Raw genomic sequence first — 18,924 nt, 5'->3', positions numbered from 1 at the left:
GGAGGGCGATGCAGTGAGAGAGGTGGAGAGGTCACCTCTGACCCTCTCCATCAGTGTTTACCCTCAGACAGCGGCGGGTTAACCAGCAGCAGAAACGATCTGACCGGGAGAAACACTGAGCTGCGAGAAGAGGATGAACGTTCAAGAGCGGAAATGATCGGCGAGGAATAAGTCATTAATGCTTCATTAATTATCAGGCTGTTCTTTCCTCATGTCTTTGTTTACCTTAGTGTAAAGTGTGAACAGACTCGTATCATCCAGCGGCTCCATCAGCTGATGAAAACTGCACAGTGTGCATCTTGACATTTTACTCGTACATGTCAGAGACTTGCAGCTGATCCACAGCTTCACACGGCGGCTCCTCTCTGAGTGTTTACTTTAGGTACGACTCAGATTTTGCATCAATAAACGTTTTTTCCCTGAAATCTCTAAACGGAGGTGACGAGCACAAAGTACAGCTGTGTTTAGATTGATGCCCCTTTTTTTCCCTTTCTCAATTTTATCCTCATTCTTTTTAGTCTTAAAAGTTTTCCCTCCTGTGTGACCTGCTCTCTCTGGACCACCCTGCCTGAGTAAAGGCTGAATGAGTGAATGAATGAATGAATGAATGTCCCAGACGTCTATTAAAAGAAAACTTTCCTGATTGGCTGCCTGTTGTGTTGCTCTGCACAAAACCTCAGCATTTAAATCTAATTCTCTCTCCTGAAAGACGTTTTTAACCTCTGGTCCAGGATCCAGGGAGATTTACATCAATTTGAGGGGAATGTTTCTAAAATGACGCACAAAAACATCCAGAATATTTCCATTTCATGGAGCAGTTACAGACTGAATGTAAAACCGATCAGGACATTGATCGGGATATTCACCTTTTCTTCAGCGAGCGGTTCAGGGACTCTGTTCTCTCTGTGATCTGGAAGAGAAGAAGAAGAAGTGTGAGGTCATTTCTCTGATGAACACAGGAAGTTTTCCTCCGTGTCGCTGCCTCGGTTCTGAAGTGCGCTAATTGCAGCTCGGCTCTGCGTTCGGCCGCAGACCGCCACGACCCCGTCCAAGACAAACAGAGCCGGGTCTGCTGGCCTTCATCAAACTGCACGAGTCATCAGAGCAGCTGCGCTCCGAAGGCAAGAGCAGAGGATGATGGGAATGTGCTTTTTTTTTTTAACCCATAATTCCCTGAAGAACAAGAGACTGATTTGATTTTTCTGTTAAAACTTTGATGTTCTGCGTCTCTCTTTGAGATTTCCCATATCAAGGTTCCTTGTTATCAAAAAAAAAACAACCTCTGGCTGTCAACACATCTGTCCAAGTGAAGTGCTTTCCTCCACACGTCTGTCACTCACAAATGAAATGAGTCTGCACCGACACGTGTGCACTGCCGAACTCGCAAAAGTCTATTTTCTTCTGTTTAAAGTTATTTTTTGGGGCAGTTTTTATGCCTTTATTTTGATAGAGAAAGTAGAGACAGACAGGAAATATGGGCAAAAAGTCTATTTTCTGTCAGACAAATGTATTTTCTGAGCATGTGCGGATCCAAAGATGTAAAAAATCTAAATCTAAGCTGTTTTCTGTGGATCGTTATTGTAAAATGAACATGAACAGGAACAACAGAAAACGTGAGTGACGGCGAGGAGACAGCTGACGCAGCCTTTACGCTGACTGCTGGTTGTGATTCTCCACACCACGTGAGCACAATAATACTTTCTGAACTCTGTGGGTTTGCTCTTCTCTCTAGTTCAAAAACTTAATTCATGTCTTCCGTCCACATTTATCCGACAGAAAGTTTCTTAAACAGTCCTTGAATCTGGAGACAAAATAATAATTAACATGGAGACTTGTCGGTTCACTGCTGCTCAACATATGATGTCACTGAATAAACCACAAGGTCAGGAGATGTGGTATAATAAGTGATTAAGCTGCCTCCTCTGCACCTCCTCCTCAGGTGTTCCTCACCTTGTGCGTGGGAGCTTTGGGACTGATGGGACTGAACATCTCGTCTCCGTCCACGCTGGACGTGCTCAGGCTCTTCATCCTCTCTGCTGCCTCCATCCTCCTCCTCTCGATGTCTTCCTTCATCCGTCTCCTCTCCTCCTGGAGTCAGGGGCACAAAACCCATTTTCTACATGAGACCGTGCGGCTCTAATTAAGGAAACCAACTCCTGAGAGAAATATCCGTCTCTTCAGCTGCTACGTGTTCCACTTTCTTCCCCAGCTAGTCTCTATCTTTGTCCTATCCGTCTTTAAAAGGCCAGAACACTTGTTCATTGTTTGATAAAAGTATGGACTGACTGCTCCTTGACTAACTGTCCTGGAAAGTTTTCAGATCACTTTTACACAAGATTTTTAACAGGCCACTTTCAGTAAGAAATCTGTGATACTTCAGTTAAAATAAACCCGTCTGATTGGTCGAGTAGATATCTGAGCAATACCTCATACAGTCTTTCACACATTAATCTTTCAATGAGTCGTGGTCACCTCCTCTCTGGCCAGCCGCTGCTGCTCCTCCTCCTCCCTCCGGCGCTCCTCTTCCCCCCGGACCCGGCGTCTCTCCTCCCTCCTCCTCTTCAGCTCCTCCAGCTCCTGCTCGGCCTCGGCCTGTCGGTGCCTCAGCTGCTCCAGCTCCTGGCTCTCCTTCACCTGGAGGCCCCGTCGGATCTTCTCCAGACGCTGCTCCGTCTCCAGGATGGCCTCCGCCTCCTCCGGCTCCGTGGCTCTGCTACGTACACACCAGGGAATTATTAAACGTAAAATAAAAGTTTCATTTATGACCAGACTCTGGACTGTACAGTGTCCAAGGTCTGTGTTCAAGGTCTTTCTGAAAGCTGAGACCGGATACTCTGACTTCCTGCCCATAAATAAATAGTTATCTGCTCCTGTACTGGCTGATGAGAGTCAAACATTCGCCATTTTAACAAACAGTATTCATCAGAGAATAAATACGACGGTCTACACACCTGGTGGATCTCTTTGTCTTGTTGATGTATGACGTCGCTTCCTCACTGGTTGCGTCTCCGCTGGCGTTGCTGTGTTTCGGCTCCTGGTGAAGGAAAACCTTCGACGTGTAGGAGACTTTGACTTTCTCCACCTGCACACGAAAGGTTAGAGACACCAGATCACCACCCGAACTCTTCTTATATACGACAATCTGAGCGACCGGAAACTCAACACAAACACTGTCACATTTAGCTACTGGCCTCACGTTCGACCTGACGGCAGTAAAGACTTGAGACTTGACTTGGATTTCACCTCCTTGAAACCTGATTGTAAAAATTGACTCAATAATTGAGACTCAATAAACTCAACCTTGACTTTGACTCATTTTAAATGCCGTTAAGACTCGATTTGAACCGGTCTTGGCTCATGTAAGACTTAACTCTTAATTCTGAATGACTTAAACGTGTCTCAAACAGCTCAAGACTTGACTGGAAACTAAACTTGGTCTTGTCTTTAATAATTTGAGACTTGACCACCATTTGTCCCAATTGACTCGAGACTCTCTGTCTTGTCATATTACCTAACCCTTGACTCGTCGTCCTCTTCGTCCTTGTCCATTGGACTGGACTCAGAAAACTTTAAACCTGACTCAGATTTGTCTTGAACATTTTAAGACTTTACTCTGACTTGTGTCAAATGCCTCGATTTGGACTGGTCTTGACTCAAACGTGTCTCGAACGACTCAAGACTTCACTCTGGAAACTAAACTTTGTTGTGTCTCTAATAACTTGAGGCTTGACCCGGTCTGGCCTCTAATGACTTAAGACTCTGTCATATTACCTAACCCTTGACTCTGACTCCTCTGAAATGACTTGGGACTTTAGATCTGACTCAGATTTGTCTTGAACATTTAAAAGTTTGATCTCGTCTCAAATGACTTGAGGAACCGACTCCTCTCTAGTTACTCTTACACTTGACTTAGAGCTGACTGAAATGACTGAGACATGGTTTGGATTTGTCTCAAATGATGCTGAACTTGTCTCCAGTAACTCAGGACATGAGTCTGACGTTTTCTTGAATTATTAAAATCTTAAACGGCTCAGTTGTTTGGTGAGGAAGCCTTACCTCTGTTTTTGGCCTTTGAATCTCCTCCCTCCTCTTGGTCATCACCTCCTCCCTCTTCCTCTTCTCCTCTTCCTCCCTCTTCGCCCTCTCGGCTCGAACCGTCTCCTCCTCACGTTCCCTCTTTCTGTCCACCTCCATCCTGGCCCTGTCCGTCCCCTGCCGCTCCTGTCTCAGGAGTCGGCTGGAGGACGTGACGGAGGCCTGGACGGTCTTGGCGGGCGCAGCTTTGTTTATCGTGTCCTCCTCTTCGTCCTCGTCCTCCTCGCCGCCCTGGCTGAGCTCCTGCAGGCGCTGCTGCCTCCGTCTCTCTCTGCGCTGAGTCCAGTCGCTGAAGCCTTCGTCCTCCTCCAGAGACGGAGAGCCGCTCGGCTTCAGGTCGCTGTCGTACCTGAGGAGGAAGGGCGAGACGGGACAGGGCGGTCAGGGCGGCTTACTGACAAAGTTTGACTGATGTGAGACAGCGGCAGGTGTCACAGGTTTCATGTAACAACTACAGGTGATCTGACAGGAGGTCTGATTTTCACTGTAGGAGCGTATTTCAGCTTCTGTCCGTCAAAAGGCATTAGATGATTTTTGTAACAAGGCCTCGAGTCCTTCAGTAAACAGAGGCTTAGACCGGGGGGGGGGGGGGGGGGGGGTGTCAGTCCAGGACGGACAAATAACAGTGAGCAAAGTCCGTGAACATAACCTGGAATCATGGCAAAGAATTACAGAATAAAAATGTCCATTATCGATCTTTAGGTCGGTGCGTCCACACTGTGGCATATTCAGCTTGTGTGATCACAGAGTCATTAGCAGCAGAGCGCAGCAGACAGATGAATGAATGAGCAGCGTCTGGTTCAGCTGAAATAACAGCCCCGTGAAAACAGGAAATGGAGACTGGCCAGAAACACATGCAGCAATGTGTCTGGGACTCGTCTACATGTTTGGTTTGCAGAGTTTATTTAAAACATGGGCGTCAGGTTGGTCTAATATCTGCAGTTTTGTTTTGTATAATGTCAGATACAAGATTACAGGGTGTTGGCTGAGATGACTCCTCCAGTCCTCTGACACCATAAGAGTAAAAATAATTTGTATTATTAATAAGATATGAATGTTTTCCATTGAAATGACAACCTACCTAGTGACCTATTGCAGTTTTGCGAGACCTAAAACTGAGACTCAGCCTGGACCTGAATCTTTACCACCCAACCCTGTTGAACCTGACCTGCATCACTGGTCCTGCCGAATATGAGACCTGACACCAACCGGAGAGTCGGGGTGATATTTGTGCTTTATTTCCAACAGGAAGTTTGGTTTAAATGACAGTCAGACTGTTAGAAACCAGTGTTGGAGAAGCAAATCTGTTTTATGATGTGACACCACTATGGTGAAAGTCCGGTTAGATTCAGGTACAGATGGTTGGTGTTGGGAAAAGATCATGAATTTGGTTAAAGTTACTTCTCGGGGTTAAGGTTACGGATCAATCAAAGAGAAACCAACGTTGACTGTTGGTTGGAAACGAATGGTGGTCTCCGGAGTCACGGTCTGATGTTTTGTTTTGTTGACCCGTCCATCCATCCAGATCCTGGATGTAGAGGCTGTACATTAACGCCCCCCATTTCCTCCATCGCTCCCAATGGACCAGAGTCGTAATTGCTACCGCTGCTCGAGGGCTTCGTAAACACGTGGAAGCTTTGGGCATTTCCTGAAACGTCTCCTTATTCCATCCATTAGTTCACCACACTAATGCATCATTGCTGAGGTGGAAAAGTTGGTTTTTCAATAAAAAACTAAACACAACGGAAAGAGACTAAGAGAAGAACCGATACGTCGCATCAATGGCGAAACAAAAACATCAGATCTGTGGAGCGAAGAGAAAACCGTAAACTTTTTTTCCACATGGTTTTCCATCGTTTGAGCTCAGACTTAACGACCTCATCTTGCTGCGTCTTCCTCTTCTGCAGTGGTTTAATGGCCCCAACTGTGTAATAGTAGTGGGTTATAAATTTGCTGTACATATAGAAATTTCTTCATGAATTACATTAGAAAACCAAACCTGAACTGGACCGGAACCCAATGCTTCACCACGATAAAAATGACCCGACATTGACCCTCAAAAATCTGATTCTTTACCGGGTCGGGTTCAGGCCTGCAGTTAAATCTTTCAAACTTCCATTCAAGTGTTAACCGATTGTTGATTAATTAAACTTCTCATTAGACAGCTTTCCAGTCATTAGCACAGTGTCTCCCTCTGTTCCCCCCCTGCTGATTTTAAGTAATCAAAGTGTGTTTTGTGTTTCCAGGAGCTGGCAGAAAGGAATTCACTCAGCATTCCCCACATGATTAAAATGCCCGGCCACTCCGCCCGGCGCAGGCCCCGCTGCATGATGGGAGACTCTGCCTGATCTCTCGGCAGCTAATCAGCCTTAACGAGCGGTTCTGTTTTGTCATATCAACTTTTTCAAAACCAAACCATTATGAGCTTCAGTTTCATACCAGCAGTTACTATATAATGAGTGCATAAACATATATTATAGATTATTTTAAGACAATATTTTAACTTGATACAAACTTTCATGTTTCATTTCGCTTCACTTAAAAAACACAAACTGTGATTTTTACATTTCTGTTTTGTAGCTTTGAGCAGAGACAGGCATTTTCTAATCTTTATGCTAAGCTAAGATAACCATGTTGTGACTCCATCTCCCCAGCTGGCACTGGACATCGCTGTCACATCGGACAGACGTTAAAGTTTGTTTGGAAATGAAAATCAAGTTGACGTTAAAACACATCCCTTCGGCTGCATTTGAAGACTGATTGCGTCACAGTGATGCGACTAGGCTGTCAAACTATCCCAAGATTCATTGCGTCCCAGTAATGAAAGCGAACAACACGGACAGAGAGCGCGAGGTTTACACTTTTAAATAGAGGTACTGGGTTTACCAGCTAACGGTACATCTGGTAAAAACCAAGGGCCTTAAAACCTGTTTTTGTGAAAAAAAGTTACGCGTTGTCAAGGTTGCTAAGCGACAGGAGCCACGCTTTACAACAGTAACGGAGAAGGCCGTCTCATTTTGGTTTAGCCTAGCTATGCGGCCTCTGAATTAGGACACATCTTACATTTTTCTTCTTGTCAACAAATCCTATATATAAAAAAAAAAATACCAAAAAGTCTCCTACTAAAAACCCTGGTGTGTTTTGTTCTTTGCTGCCACTCAAATACTAATTGTATTATTGTTTTTAAAGATTTAAATCTTCTGCAGGAACCAACAGGCTTGGAGGTGAGATGTAGAAACCAAAACCTTTAAAAAAAAACCTCTAGGATTGACCAACATCTGTACACTCAAACTTGACCTCCGACCTTCCCTGAGGCAGGAAATCATGTCACAAGTTTACCAAGAAGGGATTTCAAAACAGCATTACATCACCAACAGAAAAGCCTTTCAATTACAGAGCCCAGCGGCGGAGCTGCCTCACGCCTGAGACCAGCTGAGCCTGTGATGTGACGGAGGCGAAGGTGTCGGAGGTGCGAGCTGTAATTATGTTTCTGAGATTATAAGTCGACGGAGACGCCGCGGGCTCTGACGCGGCGGTGGTTTTCCCTCGAGATGCTCTGCAGTAAACATTCTTTGGAGGTCGCGTAATGAGAAGGCAGCTGTGTGTTGGTCTTCACATCAACACAACGGGGGAGGGAAGAGCTTGTTTGCAGCTTTTCCCAATGGAAACATTTGTTTTATGTAACCAGACGTCCGTGAGGAAACGTGAACCAGCGAGGAGGGAAAGCGACGCTGCAGCACAACAGGGAAACTTGATGACAAACTTTTAAACTCGCACTTATCACCAGAAAAAAACGAATAAAATCCAGTCACACAGTTAGCAGCTCGTACAGGAAGTGGCTGGACACGAGGTGAGAGAGTGAATAATGTTCTGCACTTAATAACTTCCTCCGTTCCCATGATCGCATGGACCAGGAATCCAGACACGCTTTGTTGTTGTATTTGCATCTTTTAGCATGAGACCTGGACCAGAACCAGAACCAGAACTAGGACCAGGACCAGGACCAGGACCAGGACCAGAACCAGAACCAGAACTAGGATCAGGATCAGGACCAGGACCAGAACCAGAACCAGAACTAGGATCAGGATCAGGACCAGGACCAAAACCAGAACCAGAACCAGAACCAGGACCAGAACCAGGACCAGAACCAGAACCAGAACTAGGACCAGGACCAGGACCAGGACCAGAACCAGAACCAGGACCAGGACCAGAACTAGGATCAGGATCAGGACCAGAACCAGAACCAGAACCAGGACCAGGACCAGAACCAGAACCAGAACCAGAACCAGGACCAGGACCAGAACCAGAACTAGGATCAGGACCAGGACCAGGACCAGAACCAGAACCAGAACCAGGACCAGGACCAGAACCAGAACCAGGACCAGAACCAGAACCAGAACCAGGATCAGGACCAGGACCAGGACCAGAACCAGAACCAGAACCAGAACTAAGACCAGGACCAGAACCAGAACCAGAACCAGGACCAGGACCAGGACCAGGACCAGAACCAGAACCAGAACCAGGACCAGGACCAGGACCAGGACCAGGACCAGAACCAGAATCAGAACCAGGACCAGGACCAGGACCAGAACCAGGACCATAACCAGGACTAGGACCAGAACCAGAACCAGGACCAGGACTGTTCAGGCCGCAAAGACTCATTCAATAATGTCCAGTGAAATCAAGTCACATCTACAAGGTTGGAGTTTCACTTTTTACACTGAAGAGTTTAGAGATCCAAAAAGCAGCTAGATCTGTGGTTCTCAAAGTGAGGTTCGGGGACCTCCAGGGGTCCTTGAGGGGGTTCCTGGGGGTCCTCAGCAAAAAAGGGAGTCATTTATTTTCACTATAATTCATCAATAAAATACAGAATTAATATTTTGTTCATGGGCTTCAAACATTTTCTGTAATAAAACATCTAAAAGCATAAGTCTTATCAGATGTGGGTCTGAGTACCGGACCAGAATCCACCTTTTCATGTGGTCAGGTTGCAGAACTAAAACGTGGAACCATACCGAATAGGTCGGGTGTGAAAACCCTCTCAAAGTCTGGGTCCGGGTCTGGACTCACATGTTCTCCTCTGTTGGCGACCCGTTCTCCGGCGACGACTCTCCGGGCGTCGAGCCGCTGTTCCTCCGGCGTGAAGCCTCCCGGGCTCTTCGGCGACGCTCCCTCTCCGCCTCCTCGGCGTCCTCGATGCTCCTCTGAGCCGTCAGCCTGGAGGGGAGGGGAGGGGAGGGGGGACACGCCGTGGTTAACGAAGGGGTGAAGCAACAAAAAAGAGTTTGTTTATTCCAAGTCTGTACTGAAGTAAAATTCAACTGTTTTACTGGATTACTGTCATTCGCCTTCATTTTCATAAATACTGTTTATACCCAAGACTTCCATCCATTTTCCATTCTTCCAGTTCTCCCCTACTTCCATACTGACAAACAACCTACTACTGATCAGAATGATTATTCTCTGTTTGATAATAATCTTCATTATCGATGAACCTGGCAATCTTCTCAATCAATCATCTTCAAATATCTTGTTTTGTGAACAGTCCAGAACCACAAAATATCTAATTTACATCGATATAAATAAAAAATCCGACGGTAAAAATGTTTCGGATACCAAGCGCCAACCTCCGGGCTGAGAAATGAAGTGCAGTTCCTCTAACGACCACCAGAGTCTGGCTCCAACAGTGAGTCAGTCCCCATAGACTCCCTTGTTAAAATGTCCAACTTTACAGCAGAAATCAACATGTTCACAGCCTGGTACAAAAACTGTTTTGGTCTCTAGAGCTGATTTCCTCCTTCATGACACCTGTTTATATAACTCACCTGTTTACATTTTATTGAGGACTAAAGTTTTGGAGAATTGAGGGCGTGGCCTCTTTGAGTGACAGGTAGGTGAGCAACAAACAGACATGAATCCACATCTCAGCTCCACACACACCCCCTCCTCTTTGACCATTTTTGGATCAGCTAGGAGTTATAGGCGAAGTCAGACGCTGCCAAGATGGCGACGGTGGAGCAGCTCACTCTGAGTTTCAAAACGACTCTATAGGTGCCACCATGGAGGCTACAACCATCTTTATTTACAGTCTATGGTGGATTGACCTTTTCTTCTTTCAGCGCTATAATAATGAGAGGAAAACCCTCATATCTGTAATTCTGTGGATGAAATCAGTGACAATCCTCAAACAGAAAATCCCCCACGTTGCTGAAAACTTACAGAACTAATCACTTAAACTCTGGACTTTTCCATGTGAAACTGCTCCACACAGATGACTTCCTTCAGCACTGGTGGTTAGGAAACAATAAAAGCCTTAAATGAGAAACATTCATCCTGTAACCGACGACACAGATCCCTGACTCATCGTCGTCTCTCAGGCCTCCCGAACAAAAGCGTGTGTGAAGCCGTTGAAGAGGCTGAGCTCCGGCCAGACCGACATCTGCCGAGCCTCGGAAGAGAAGTGACACTGGGCTGTTTATGTGCAGGATAAACACATGTGCTCCTCACCTCGTGTCGCCATTACATCACTGTATTTATTACAAACACCGTTAATCTTTATTTATCCACAGACGACGAGCCAAACGTGAACGCGCCCTGATTTACACCGACACTGGAAGCTTTGGTCCTCAGTCGTAAGTGGAGACGTGACTCTTGTTGCACATTTTCATTGTTTGTTTTATTCTGGACAGATAAGACTCTTAAATAAGTGATATAGAAAAATGAAAAAACAACTTTTAGATCTATAAATTTGGTTTGGTTTAAACATCCCTGATTGGACGGTTTTCCACCAGTGGGTAGAATTTGTTTTGGTGGGTTTTGATAATTTGTGGGATTTTTTTCCCCCACATGTAAATGTAAAATATATATATATATATATATATATACACATAGAATTTCCATATATGATATAAATGTACATATAAAATAAAAACACTTACGTAAAAGTTATAAATGAAACCTATTAGAAATTGGAACAATTTCATATATTGACATTTATGTCTAGCCCATACAAATCTGTAAGTTTATGTATATTAAATTATTCAAATTTCTACAAGGTTTCATATAGAATTTTTACACATTTTAATTTATATGTACATATCTATCTTTTGCGTACGGGAAAATACATCAACTTTTTTTCCTTTTGCAGTTATTATTCTGTCACAGTTCTGTGATCAAAGACTTCAGTCTTTAAAGTTTAGTTTAGTTAAAGTTTAATGTTTATTGAAACATTATCTAAAAGACTTTAATTTATTTATGCTTTGTAACTGTGGTTTGGAGTTCACCTAATTCCATAAAACTCATCTCATCTGGAAAAACTGCGTCCGGATTATAGATCATCACTGAGACCTTTGTTTAAACTTGTTGGATGTAGAAATGTTTCTTCTGTTTCGCTTGCATGAGGACAAACGTGAACACGAGAGAAGAAGTCTGCCAGCGTGAAAACCTACGTAGATTTTTGATCACCATGGTAACCAGAGCCGATCCAGGGCAGGTTAAAATCTGGTCAACAGCCCGACCACAGACCAATCAGATCGCTTTGTTTACAATTAACAATAAAGAGTGACAGATATTTTTTATAAATCAGTGGAATCATTTTTGCAGTTTCAGACTTTCCACTCAGTAAATAAAGACGTGATTATAGCTGCACTAAACCCTCTGTTGTCTTTTATTAGAAACATCATCCACACACTGTTAAATATTCCCCATGATTATAAATAAACATTTCAGTCACATATGAACTAATTTTCCTCTTCATCTCTGCTCTGGCAGCACAAACAGTCATTTATTTAACTTTTTATGTGCATCACATGTTCATAATTACCACCAATTCACTAATTACCGGACTCATTTATGTCCTTAGCCTCACTTTAATATTTGGAAATGATTTCTAGTGTTTCTGCAGCTTCTTAGTCTGGTCATGTGATCTTATTGTTTCCATAGGAACAGTTAATAACCAGCTTTGTGATACTGGTGATCAGAGACAGCCGATGTGAGGCTCAGTGACGATCCAGAAGTTAAACCTGGTCCTGGTCTGTGTTGATGTGGGTCCTGTTCCAGCCTCTGGAGGACTAACGGGTCAATAAGCTTCATGTGGTCGCTCAGGTATCGAGTTACTAAACTCACAATTTGGCTTCTGGGTCACTAATAGACCCCTAATGGCTCCCGGCATGCATCTGTTCCTCGTCCCTCTGCGCTCTCTAACAGACGGGACTCACTGTGACCTCTGACCCCTCAGCATCATCACAGATTTTCACAGCTTTTATGCAGTTACGAGCTGCAGCGTCACCTCCTCCCGGACTCCCCCGTCCTTCCTTCGGCAGATACAAGAACAAACTCCAGCTCCTCTTTGTTCTCAGCGCTGCTTTGGTTTTACACTCCGGAACAAAAGTTCTGTTCAGCGATGATGAAATTCGTCAGCATGTTTTCTGTTCATCTCCTGCACCTTTTCACCTCCCTCCATTACTCTAGCTAGTTCTTCAGCTTCAGCTTTTTCCTATCGTTTCTTCTTCTTGGTTGTTTTTCTAAATAAATGCAAAAATAATCAGTCTAAATATGAACTGGACTTATACAGAACTTGTCTGGTCTTCTTGATCACTCAAAGAGCTTTACACTACATGCCACATTCACACACACACAGTTCAGTATCTGGAAGGAAACCGGGGATCGAACCATCGACCTTCTGATTAGCGGACGAGCCGCTCTACTTCCTGAGCCGCAGCCGCCTCACAAACGCTGATGTCAGTGTGGAAACGACCAACAATTCAAAAGGTGCAACTGTTTGAAATGCAGGTTTAATTTCTGCAGCTGGAGGAGACTGAGTTAAAGGTTAAAGGTCAAAGGTGTGATCCATCCACACAGTGCTGGATCGAGGTTGCGTCACGTTTTCCACCTATGCAGTCTTTGAAAAAACGACTCTACGGCGAGTAAACAAAAGACTTAACGAGGCTACGACCAATGTTGCTAAAAAGCCAGATGTTTCCGCCTCACATGGCGCCTGCACGCCATTTAAACGTGATTCCCGGCCTTTGCCACGACATAACAAACAGGCCGACGGAGCGCAGCCATTTTCCACACCTACAGGGATCAGCGAAAATATCTGCAACTACATTAGCCCTGCAGGCGTCAGCATCAGATTCACTTCCTCCTCTCCGTGCTTCCTGTGGGCAGGCGAGGACGAGCGGACAGGAAGTGAGTGAGGGGGCAGAGGTGGAGAGGCCGGTGCACATCTGGATGTGTGTCAGCTGGGTGTTTCTCTGATGTGACCCAGAAAAACTCTGATAGATAGAGGCCGGGTGGAGCCAAGTGTTTGTGTTGGAGATGTGTGGAGCAGCAGTCACTGTGTCAGTTGACTTTCAGAATAAAAGCCTTTCCTCTGGTATTTAAGTAACTACACTTAGACCTACGAATTCAATGCTTATGCCACTCCCCACACATCCAGTGAGAATCTGAGCTCACAATGTGAAGCGAAAATGAATACGAATAAAACATTATCCATTTATAGTTATTAGCCAGTTTCATTGACTGTGTTTATGTTTTTGCAGACTACAGTTATTTGTAACATATTTATGCATCAGATTCTTCCAGATCTGCTGTTTATTTTGAAGTTTTTAAGTATTTTGAATTTTTACATGAGTGAGCAGTAATGTAGGCTAACCGTCAAAAAGTTGCCTAACACTTGGATTAGATGTGGAAATGTTCCTGTATTGACGAGGAGAAAGTGTGACGATGGATTCATGGGGGAAATGAAATGAGAAATGAATAAAGCACCATGAATATCTGTTGTTATTTCCATCTTACTTAACTTGTGACCTTAAACCAGCCGTGAGCATGTGGAGGACGGTGTGAGCCCCGACAGTGGAGCGGAGGTGGTGTATGAGAACCGGCGCTGGTTCCTGGTCTCTCAGTTTATTCTGAGTCGTCATAGAGAGCAGGGGTGTTGAAATCTGTTTGAGTTAAACTCTGCCTCCTCTGCCCTCTCATTACGTCTCCTTTCTGTAATCAGCGCTGTGGGATTCAGTCATACCTGGCACCGGCTCAAACATCTGATTCGGACCAAATGATTAATCCCCTCTCTGAGTGATTTTAAAGTGCTGGGATTACCGGCAGCTTTACTTCCTCCTTCTCATCCTGTGTTTTATCAAAACCAAGTCTTTTTCTTTTTTCTTTCTCCTCCTCGTGTCGTCTAATCATCGCAGCAGGGCAGAAATCTGGCCTGGACTGTGTCGGGGTTACGTTGCCTCTCCAGACAATTGCAACAACATGCACTGAACACTTTCTCTCTCTTGTCAGCGGTTGGGCGTCGAGCAGGTTTTTCTGTTGTTCCTCAGTTTTGTTGTTTCTCTGTAAACTGACACCAGAGGCAAGACTGAGCACGCTGCCTCCCCGAACGTCTCCTCAGACAGCGGCCGACACCAAGTGTCCTTCAGCCCCGGAGGTCGGTGTGACTGACAGGAGACACACCTGAGCTCTGAGCTCAACATGAGGGAGCAATGGGTTATAAACAGAAAAGTGTTTCCTGTGGATATTTAAAAACTCTTTAAAAATCTTTTTGCTTTCTGAAATAAGAAAAAAAAAGTTTTTAAATCGGATTTTGTAGCTGTGTTTTATCAGTGAAGCTACATCTCACAATGACTGTGACCAATGGACAAGAGGAAGGAGAAAACTGAACGCAAAACAGAAAAACAAAGATTTGTAAACTAGACAAGTTATTATTTAGCATTTATTTTTACAGATATTACGTATGCGATGCGAGTCACGAATATAGTGGGAATGGTGATTTTTGCATCTTATTTTCACTGAAGAAAAAACGATTTTGATATTGCACTTTGGCCACATTGCGATTTTGTTTCACTGCCCCCAGGTGGCCAAAGAAAGTTACTGCAGGGTTATAAATAATTTTTATTTTCCTCTTACAGTTACCTGACACCCTGAAAATGTATTCGCATCTTAACAAAAGATTACCTATGACTGATGCTCAGTTCTAGTCTCATACTTCTACACCTGTTGAACAGACAAGCTCCAACATGTAAATCTGACAGACCTGGATTTGTTGGTAGGTGGATTTTCTCTCTTGTGATGGATGACAACAGTTTCTCTGCCAAAAAAACAACTGCAGCTTCCAATGAATTAATAGATTTGCTGCTTTCTTTGTGTCAGTTGATCATAATAAACTCAGTATCTTTGGGTTGTTTGGTCAAAAAGAGTAATTCGAAGACGTCAGAGAAACTAATATCCATCTTCTCGTCCGACTCTGGAGAGCACGACATGATACGTGATAAATGAGCTCCCACAACGTTGGACTGTTTCTTTAAGCAACAAACAAGTTCTCCAGTGTTTTGGAGACACAGCTGGTTGCTAACAGATTTGTGGCACAAGATTTTATGAAAGAAAAAGAAGCCCTCAGTTCTGTGATCACCGAAATTAGAAGCAACCGACAGCTACAACCAGAAACACGACACACATCCCCACAAACCAGATGAAAGCTGCACCACCTGCCAACAGAGCCACTAAACCACACAGTGTTGGTCTCTATCTGCCCGCACTTGTCCCGGGCTTTAACTTTATTGTCCGGCAACGTTTCACCGGAACGAGGCTGAAAGAGGGAGCCGTCCTCTGTGAGGAGGAAAGAAGCGGCTGAAAGCATTAAACCCTCATCTGCTCTTTTGTAAGCACACATGCTGTCATCGGCTGGATGAGTCGGCTGAATGACACAATAATAACACGGTTTCCTTTCAGCCTGAAAGCCAGCCAGGCTCCGCGGGACAGACGAGGACGGTGGGAAGACGTTTGTGAGATGAAGTCACTGTTGTGTTGAGACAAGTCGGGGCGGCGGAGGGCACTGAATCACTGACACGACAACTGAGAGACGCCACTTCCCAGAAAAAAAAAAAAAAACTGAGTGGAGTCACCAGACGAGTTGTGAGGAAGGAGCCGGGGGCTTCAACCTGCTCAGAGTCAAACTGCTGCTTGTTGAATATGATTCACACTGACTGATTTATCACAGCTGCTGCGACGTCCCCGCCACTGAACAGTAGGTTGGAAATGGACGTTAACTTTATCACTTCACTCTGAGGAGTCTGCACCAAACACCTTGAGATAAGTCTGAGTTAAAGTTTTCATTAACAAAAAATAGTTGCCCTTAAATCTTCTCTGTAAGGTTTATTTAAAATGTTCACTTAATTATTTAAGGTTTTCTCCTCATCTTATCTTAAGGTTATACTTAAGGAGTCACTTAAAGTCAGTTCAACCTTAGTGACCAAAGTAAGGAAAAAAAATTAAGGTGCCTTCGACTTTATGGTCGAGTAATAAATGAAGAAAATGAAAGTTTGAAAATCGACATTAACTTTATCACATCGGTCCAAACATGAGCCAGTTGCTCAAAACACCTTAAAAGAAGTCGAAGTTAAGGTTCCTTCAAATAAAAACAGTTGCCCAAACACCCTTAAATCTTCTCCTCAAGCTTCACTTAAAACGTGCACGTAAGTATTTCAGGTTTTTTCCTTATCTTAGTTTTATAGTCAAGCAATCCCTTGAAGTCAGTTAAACCGTTGCACAAAAGACCTTAGCGACCAAAATAAGGATAAAAAACTAAAGGCGCCTCCGACTCCGTCTTAACTGCAACATGGTCGAGTAATAAATGAAGAGAGGGAGACGCCCTTAACGAAGAGGAACTGACTTTTCATCACGGTCACTTCATGATTCGTCCGAGCATCTACAGTTGGATCCTTCCACTTTCTGCAGCTTAATGATCGCTTTACGGTTTTATGCCAAATGGTACTTCCAGTCAGGTATAGCGCTAATGGCAGCAAATCAACGGTCTCCGTGGAAACAGTAGAGTTTTACCGCTGTGAAATCTCTTTCACTGCTGCAGATGCCTCAACTTTTTTCCTTAACTAAGGAAACCTTTTTAAGAGATTCTGTGCAACACCCTTCAGTAACTCCCTCAGCTGAGGAGAAATTCAACCTTAGGAGTCAGACTGAAGTAGAAAACTTAAGGTGTTTTGTGCAGCAGCAGCAGCAGAGTGAGCTGTTTAGTAGCGAGGTTATGTCAAGGTTAGCACAACAATAACGACGTCATATTATGTTTCTGGGACTTTCTGTATGATTTTACACATTTCAGACATTTTACATGGACGTCGTCACTGCAGCTCTTTGAGGAAACACACAAACCGTCCAGAGCAACAGCCTGCTGGACTCACGCTGGATCCGTTACGCATGATGTGTCGATTCCAGGCGCCAATTTGCCGTAAAGCTTCCAAGGCTTCGGATACAGTTTACTCCCGGACTACCGGCCCAAATCTGGCAGCCATATGTGGACCAGAGCTGGCTCACATTTGATGCTCCGCAGCCAGAACAGAGCCGGCTGTGCCGGCACTGAGCCACGTACCTGACAGCTTGTTTTATTACCAGACATCTGACTTTAAATGTAAATGTCCACAATAAGATATCTGCTTTAGTTTTTCTTAATAACACATACTCCTGAACTGAATGTTTTAAGGTGCCCAGACCTGGACCATGTGTCAAAACGACTTCTTCCCCTCATCTCTGACTTTCAGACATTTTAATCAGACGCCGCTTTGTTCCCTGATCGGGGACAGAAGAAGAAACTCATCCTGATTTTAAAGGAGAGAAGTAGCACAGTGCCGATCACCAGCTGTCTGAGTCCTGGACGCTGCAGAGACCAGCATGCAGTCACACACCAGTTGTCAAGGCCAGAAGTCCAACAAACCCCCCTGAGACCCGCAGCAGACAGTAAACACCATGTTATGGCTGCACGTCTGGGTGTCTGCCACCCCCCCCCCCCCCCCCCCCGATCCCTGAAGTTTGAGTGGCCTGTTTGCTCTGAGGATTTTACTGGAAGGACGGGGGAAGAAACGTGCAGCCGGAGTCAGCAATAAAACAAACAAACACGTCGGACATGTTGGATGAAGTTTAAAAGACGTGGACGCCGAGGAGCGAGCGAGCGCAGCATCAGACTCTTGTATTTGTCCAGTGTGAACCTAAACAAACCCAAATCCACAAACACGCAGCGAGGGGCATCCCTCTTCGATACCAGAGAAAATAAACCCAGTGTGTGATTTGCATCTGAAGATCTACTCTCGTCTTTAAAATGGCCAAAAATGACAAGCGGCAAAAGAACAACCAAGAGAGCGAAGGTGAAGAGGCCGGAGTCCTGAAAGTTTCCCGGAGTCCAGAGGAGCTGGGAAAGTATTCAGCAAAGAGCGGAAGATGTTTGTGATGTAGCTGACACGTCAGTCACTCCTTTAAATCAATTCATTTAATCCTGTTCATTAAATCAGCGACACTGAACTTACAGAGGGAGCTACTCGTTAGCACATCTGATAATTAGCCCACATGAGAACCTGTACTACCTATGGAAAACTACTTTAATACTGCGACTTCATGTACTCGTTGAAATATATTCAGGATGGCCGCCATATTGTTTTCAGGTTGTACGCCTGTCACATTCTGGTGGACGCGATATCGCAAGAAATCCTCAAAGGAATTTCTTCTAATTTGGCTCAAACATTCATTTGGACTCAAGGACGAAGTGATTCGGTTTTCGTGATCAAAGGTCAAAGATCAAAGGTCTGTGTGACCTCACAAAATTTCACACAAATGGTTCATATTGTATACGACTCCGGATAAACAGGGATGTGATGTGAAACTGTGGCGGAGGGATACGACCGCGAGGAGGTGACTCTAGTTTTTTTTAAGGTACGTTTTGGCCGTTATTATTTAGAAACAGGAAATATTTCTAGTGTGGGAAAGAAGTCCTGCCAGCCGAGCATCTGCGCCCACGCCGTACGCACCCTAACCACTCAGCCC

General features: G+C 44.6%; 1 protein-coding gene across 3 annotated transcripts in view; it reads right to left on the bottom strand.

Moving 5' to 3' along the window:
* Positions 1-18,924, bottom strand: part of lsp1a (lymphocyte specific protein 1 a) — a 36,724-nt gene that overhangs the window by 13,843 nt on the left and 3,957 nt on the right. Inside the window, exons 2-7 of one of the 3 annotated variants that reach the window (XM_023429142.2) lie at positions 9,166-9,312; positions 4,057-4,444; positions 2,952-3,082; positions 2,473-2,710; positions 1,951-2,088; positions 867-910 (exon numbers count right to left, since the gene is read on the bottom strand). In XM_023429142.2, the coding sequence (XP_023284910.1) occupies positions 867-910; positions 1,951-2,088; positions 2,473-2,710; positions 2,952-3,082; positions 4,057-4,444; positions 9,166-9,312 (1,086 nt within the window). Of the gene's footprint in view, positions 1-866; positions 911-1,950; positions 2,089-2,472; positions 2,714-2,951; positions 3,083-4,056; positions 4,445-9,165; positions 9,313-18,924 lie in introns of all 3 variants that reach the window. The other 2 variants (XM_023429141.2, XM_087180088.1) reach the window with 2 other exon arrangements.

This window comes from Seriola lalandi, unplaced genomic scaffold, assembly GCF_002814215.2.
Source record: "Seriola lalandi dorsalis isolate HSWRI2012SDOR001 ecotype SW California unplaced genomic scaffold, Sedor1 jcf7180002054888, whole genome shotgun sequence".
Classification (NCBI taxonomy): Eukaryota; Metazoa; Chordata; class Actinopteri; order Carangiformes; family Carangidae; genus Seriola; species Seriola lalandi.
This window is presented reverse-complemented; position numbering and strand designations above follow the sequence as displayed.